General features: G+C 36.8%; 1 protein-coding gene across 1 annotated transcript in view; it reads right to left on the bottom strand.

Moving 5' to 3' along the window:
• Positions 1-3,814: 3,814 nt before the first annotated feature.
• The window catches only part of LOC112152613, a 24,782-nt gene continuing 21,550 nt past the window's right edge, over positions 3,815-7,046 (bottom strand). The window contains exon 7 of the mRNA XM_036212533.1: positions 3,815-5,399. Coding sequence (XP_036068426.1) covers positions 5,260-5,399 — 140 coding nt within the window. The 3' untranslated portion in view covers positions 3,815-5,259. The remainder of the gene's footprint in view (positions 5,400-7,046) is intronic.

Here is a 7,046-nt window from a genome sequence, read left to right as displayed (position 1 = left end):
CGTCGTCCGCCTGGAAGCATCGAACATCCTGCAGGTTTGGAGGGTCCTGAAAGCATCCTGATGGAATCCTGGATCCTCTCCGCGCGCGAGCGTGAGCGTCTGCGCGCGCCTCTTCCCGCTGATCTGCGGGTTCAGACTGCGTGACCCCGTGGAGCTGGATGACACAACGCACGCGGATGTTGTGCAATAAATGACGCAATTGAATGTTTCCAGAGCTGAGGTCCAGGCAAACACCTGCAGGTTTTAGCTAAAAAATAAAATAAAATAAAATAAAATAAAATAAAATAAAATGATCTTCAGGTTGAATAAAATGTTTGTTTTGTGTGGGATCTATGACTCATGCGTTTTAATTTTTAATTGATAGATTTGATTGTTTTTCCCAAAACAACTTCAACATTCATTATTTTATGAAGTTGATCTCATTAATAACCCGAAACAAAAGGGGAGAGCGCACAACAACAACAACAACAACAACAACAACAACAACAACAAAAACAACAACAACAACAACAAAAACACGTTTCAGCTTCATTTACTTCATTCTGTTTCTGCACTATTTTTAAAGTACTATACCAATTTAAAAGGTTAATAACAAAGACCTGTTGGAAACTAAAAAAAAAACAGGACTTCCATCAGAGAGGGACCTTAAATTTGCTAAAAGAATAGAAATTTTGTTAAAGAACTGTTAAAGAACACTGAAGTTGACCTAAGTTGCTGAAAAAATTGTAGGAAAATAGCCTAAAAATCCCTAATAAATGCAAATTTTACAACATTTTTAGTGTGTTGCTTAATATGAGCTAAACCGCAAATTTGCATTAAAAAAACTTCAGTTGATGCCAAATTAGCCAAAAAGCTAGCTTGTTGCTTAAATACTAGCTAAACTCCAAAATAGTCTAAAATTCCTCAGTAACTAAATTAGTCAAAAACGTTAGCATGCTGCTAAAATAGAAGCTAAACTCTAAATTAGCATATAAAAACCTCAGATGCCAAATGAGCCAAATGAGCCAAATGAGCTAGCATAATGCTCATGTAGCAGCTCAGTGCCATGTTTTTAAATTACGATAACAGATGAAAACATATCCTATGAATATGGGCTATGTCTATATACTGCAGCAGCAGCAGGTTCCTGCTCCTGCTCTTCAGCAGCTATCACCAGCAGCCAGCGGGCCTACAGCAGCAGCAGCAGCAGCAGCAGCAGCAGCAGCAGCAGCAGCAGCAGTAAGCTCCACCCCATCAATCATCCATCGGTCTCTTCAGTGGAGAGGATGCCGGGTCAGAACAGCAGGTCAGGGCAGAGATACGGCAGCAGACGACTTGGAGGAGATCAGACGATCACTCGACTTCATGGCAGGTAAACCGTCAAAACTGACAACACAGCAAGAGAGTTCATCGGGCCGATGGAAGAAGTGCAAGGATTGAAGGTACAGAGAAAGACAAAAACGATTGCATCAGAGCAAAGAATGGATGAACTTGAACAGTCCTCCAGAAGAGAAGACTTGGTGATAACTGGTCTGGATACTGTCACAGGAGTTATGCAAATGTAGCTGCAAACATGGACTCAGCAGAAGACGGCAGTCAAGACGAGCTCAAAACTCTTGAAGAACAAGTTTCAGTTTCTTAATGAGTAAAGTATAAAAATTTACAGTGAAGCCATATCCATCTGCCACACATTGCCAAAAAGATCAGAGAGAACAAAGTCGACTATCATTGTGAGATTCACACGTAGAAAACAAAGAAACGTTCTTTTACAAGCAAAACAATTGAAAGGGTCCAATGTTTCTATAAATGAACACAAGATCGCTAAAGAGGCCCGATGTTGAGAAAGTGATTGTAGCAACGTGGACAAGAAACGGGAATGTGTGGATCAAAGAACAAGACGGTCCCAAGCAAAAATGATCAAAGATCGAACAGAATCGGAAAAATAAAGTCAACCACAAAAGTCAAATCTATGAGAATCAAACTACAATCAATTCAAGAGAAATGACTTTTGGGAACTGAAGAACATTAGACAAAAATAAAACAACTACATGGACACACAACACAAACCTGAATACAAAACATATGACCCGAAAAAAGAACTGGACATAAACGTATCCCTACACCTTCAAACTGAATACAAATATTATAGTGAACAAGAAGTGAACGTGGTGGTTAAGGAAGGAACATCATCAATGATACGCTAAAATATAAGAAGGGTAATTATGACAAATGAAAAGATTTTAGCTCATAATGAGAAGAATGTAAAGTCATTGCACTAACTGAAACTTGACGTAAAGATGTTAAAACTGATGAATTTCAATTAGAGGGGTATGAAATGTTTCTCAATAGGAAGAATAAAAGAGGGGGGGGGTGCCCTGTACGTGCACAAAGACCTGGAATGTAAACTTATCCATAACTTGACCAAAGCAGTCGATGATGTCATGGAAATGATTCCATAGAGACACATCAGAAAATAACAAAAACATTTGTATCATTTGTGTTTATAGACCTCCAGGCACTTGTGTCAAGTTATTTGCAGAGACTCTCACAGAGTTGTTCAACAAGGAAGTTAACAAGTCAGTTTTTCTATGTGGCGACTTTAACATCAATCTGGGAAATACAAGCATATCAAAAAATACAAACGAGTTTATAAATTCGATGTACAGTTTGGTGCTCTCTGATAAACAAACCAACAAGAAGCACAGACCTCCACAACTATACATTTACAAATGTACCGAAGAGATCCTCGGAAGTGGAATTGTGATAACAGATGTCGGTGTTACCAGTTATAAACACAACTACGTCACAACTCGACCAAAAACAGAAATTATACTAAGAGATCGGTCACAAAAGGCCCTGGAGGCACTAAAAAGAGATCTAAAGGATCAGAATTGGGATTCTGTATATGTAGAAGATGTAAATAATGCCTATAACTCCTTCATAAACTTACTTAGTGGCCTATATGATAAAAACTGTAAAATAAAGACATTAACCAGAAAAGAGCGCACAAACAAACAAACAATGACAAAAGGGCTACAGAACACTTGCAAAGAGAAAAATAATTTATATAAATAATTCCTAAAATTGAGAACAAAAGAAGCAGAAGATAGGTATAAAACCTATAAAAACAGATTCGTTTCTATAATAAAAACACATAAAAGGTGATTATTGGGACTTACTGGATAAAAATAAGAATAATATAGAAGCAACATGGGAAATTGTTAATGGGCTCTTGAACAAAAACAAAACATCTGCAGCCTTTCCCAATGATTTTATAAATGATCACTGCACAATCTGTGATTCAAAAGAAACAGCAGATAAGTTTAATGATTATTTCGTAAATTTAGGGCCAAACCTGGCAAACAAAATCCCCGCTACATTGGTTAGTGATACGGCTGCTGGAATGAATGGTAATATCAATAGAATGTTTTTAGAACCCGTAGATAAAGAAGAAATATTAAACATAGTTAAGAAATGTGTTAAAAAGATCAACAGACTGGATGTTGCATTAGTAAAGGAAATTATTGAATATATTATTCACCCATTTCCTTATATGTGCGACTTGTCATTTACAACAGGAACTTTTCCAGACCAGATGAAACTAGCAGAGGTAATACCACCTTAAAAACCCAGAGATAAACACTCTTTCACCAACCACAAGCCAATATCATTACTACCTTTTCAAAAATATTAGAAAAACTATTTGTTGCAAAACTAGATTTGTCAATAAGGAAGACATGTTATATAGTAGTCAATATGGGTTCAGGGCAAATTGTTCCACTTCTATGACTTTGATAGGCCGAACAGAGGAAATATCCACGGCAAGAGACAGCAAGAAATACCTCATTAGCATATTTATTGATTTTAAAAAAGCATTCAACGCAATAAATTTACACCATTTTACTTAGCAAACTCCATAGATATGACATTAGAGGGACAGCTGTTCAATGGGTGACAAGTTACCTAAATAATAGACAGCAATATGTACAAACAAATAAAATCGAATTGTCGTGATATAAAATGTGGGGCACCCCAGGGGTCAGTTCTCGGACCAAAGCTGTTCAATCTTTATTTGAATGACGTTGTTAATGTGTCCAATATGCTAAAATGTGTCCTATTTGCTGATGACACAACCCTTTATTATGTAGATGACAATTTAGAGCACATGGCAGAAATAATCCAAGCAGAGCTAGAAAAAAGGGAAAAAATGGTTTAATGCAAATAAATGATCACTGAACTGTGTAAAAACATCATTTAGGGTATTCAGCAACAGGAAGATTTTATTTCAAATAGATGGTAACAATATGATAGAGTAAAAGAAGTTACGTTTTTGGGTGTTGTCATTGATGAAAGTTTCACTTGGAGATCTCATATTACTAATGTTAAATCTAAGTTGGCAACAACAATTGCCGTTCTTCAAAGAGTGAAATCATTGTTGTTTCAAATCATATTTGTTATATGACTCACTGGTTGTTCCACATATGAATTATTGCACTGAAATCTGGAGAAACGCATGTAAGAAACATGTCAATCCAATTTTCATTCTACAGAAAAAGCAGTGAGAATCATTTCTGCAAATAACTACAACGAACCTTCTAATTGAATATTCAGTAAAAGAGTGTAGAGTGAGTCTTCAACTCATGATCAGTTAACACACATTTTCTATAGCAGTGAATGAACTTGTATTTGTCCTGTGAAGTACTTTTAAATGATTGACGGTATACGCAGTTCCTGCATGTGATTTACCTCACAACCCAAACAGAAAGTTACTCATTCATGATACAGTCAAGCTGGAAAAAAACATGTTATGAATCTCTGAACCCTAAAGAACGCCAAATTAAACAACGCGTGCTGACGTCTGGATTCATCACTGTGTCACAAACGCCTCGGTTTTCCTGAAACTCCGTTTGCTGAGCAGAGCGAGCCGTCCGTCTGCTGTACAGTTAAGGGTTAAAACATTTAAACATTCCTTATGCAGAAAACGACGGCTTATGTAACAGCCGCTCAGTCAGAGCGGTTCTGCCAAATGTTTTAAGCTGAGCCCGACAGCATCTGCATGGATCCAATTAGTTCTCTGCACGACGAGGAAACCCTGAGGCAGTTATACACTTTTATGAGTCTGAACAAAGGAGATTTCTTAAAACTGACTTCTTCAAATTTAAATTAAGGCATTTTTCTTGTGATGGATAAAAATTGGCGTCTTTTTTACTCTTTTCAAACCTCCTGATGGGGATGTTGGCGTGTTGGGGTCCACGGCTGCACCTTCAGAAAACTGCACAGTCATGGTGAGGCTCCCCTCTTCACCGGGACACGCTCACACTGAAAACAGCTCCGTGGGGGGGGCAGTGCTTGCTCAGCAGTCAAAGCTGAGGTTTGATAGTGAGAGATGAAAACAACAGGAGGATGTTGATGGATGGAACCTGGACAGAAACAGAAAAAATGCTTCATTTGTTCAAAATATCTTATCAATTTGTAGCTCAAAGTCAAATTTGGGTTAAAAATCTTTTTTGATCTTTATTCTAATAATTCTGTTACAGTATTTAGTGAATCCTGCTTATGTATCAACCACCGTACAAAGGTGAAAATATTATCGGTGGTCTGAAAAGGTCAAGACAACCTGAGAACCAAAAAGAGTGTTTCTTAAACCCTGTTTTCATCGGTCTGAACATCATGCGGATCATTTTAGATGCTGCTGCACTCGTCATCATCACGTTTGTGTAACTGATGCACAGCAGGGGTTTGTCTCACTTTGGGTTTAGAGCTGCTAAAGTGCATTCAGTGTTTGTAAAGTGTATAAAATGATGGGAAATCCTTCTTGAAACCAAACTAGCATACAGTTGCGAAATAAACTCATTTAAAGTTTTTCACTCAAGTTTATCCTTATTCTTTTTTTTTGGAATCCAAATGTTCCCCGTCGACTTCTCATGGTGACGGGTATACTCCAGTCTCTGATACACTTTACTCCATACGTACAGTCTTTAAGGTAAAATGTACAAACATGTGTTTGACTGTTGAGTTTACATTTAAAACTTTTGGATCTGAAACTTTGATCCAAGATAAAACCTGGATTACCTTGAACCCAGTAATGAATAAACACAGAGAACAAGCTGGTCAATTAAATGATAAGCTGCTGTTTTTAGCTGGTTGCGTAACGATTATCTTGAGGAGAAAGTCTGTTTTGGTAGAGAATATGTTTGGATCAGGACAGTTTTCTTTATGATGTTTTCTGCTTGAAACTCGCTGACACCAGAACTCAGGACTCCCACCGTCGTCATGGTTTCTGTTTACCTGTTCAGAATAGGGCTGGGTATCGATTATAATTTCCAGAAACGATTCACAAGAGCCTAAATCGATTTGATTCCGATTTTTTTCAATTCTTCTGATTCTTCAATTCAATTTTGAGTTTACACATTTAGACACATTTGTTTAGAAATACATGAAAAATCTACTATATAGTTTGAATATATTTATTAATCTGATCCAGTTCACAGACTTTAAAATGTATCAGTGAAATAATTAGATTAATATCATCCAGAGTTACATGGATACCCTAAAGGAGAAGTTCTAACTAAAATGTTCAGATCATTAACATTGGAAACATTGCTCTGCTTCTCCTGGAGGACGTTTCAGTTTGGCCACTAGGTGGCGATCACACTATAGCATTACACCTTATTCAAGAAGAAGAAGAAAATATGAGTAAAAAATTTGTTTTTTGACCACAAATAGTTACTTTAAAAATATTTCCTTAAAATATTTAAGGAAATATTTTCCAAACTCTTTTAAGGAAAAATATTTCCTTAAAAGAGTTTGGAAAATTCATGCCTGTGAGTAAATAAAGATGTTAATTTAGTCAGAATGTATGTTTAGATTTACCAAGCGTTAGCATGAGCTTTCCAATGGGAAATTCTGATTTATACTTTTATAAATCGATTATTGATCTGTTAAGCTCGAATCGATTCAAATCGATGAATTAGTTTTATTAACCCAGCCCTTGTTCAGACCATAGACTGTATATAAAATAACTGGACGAAGCAAGCCCCCCTACTTCCGTGTTCCATATAGGAAGT

The sequence above is a fragment of the Oryzias melastigma genome, linkage group LG6, assembly GCF_002922805.2.
Source record: "Oryzias melastigma strain HK-1 linkage group LG6, ASM292280v2, whole genome shotgun sequence".
NCBI lineage: Eukaryota > Metazoa > Chordata > Actinopteri > Beloniformes > Adrianichthyidae > Oryzias > Oryzias melastigma.
Note: the sequence above shows the minus strand (reverse complement) of the source record. Positions and strands in the feature narration are given on the sequence as shown.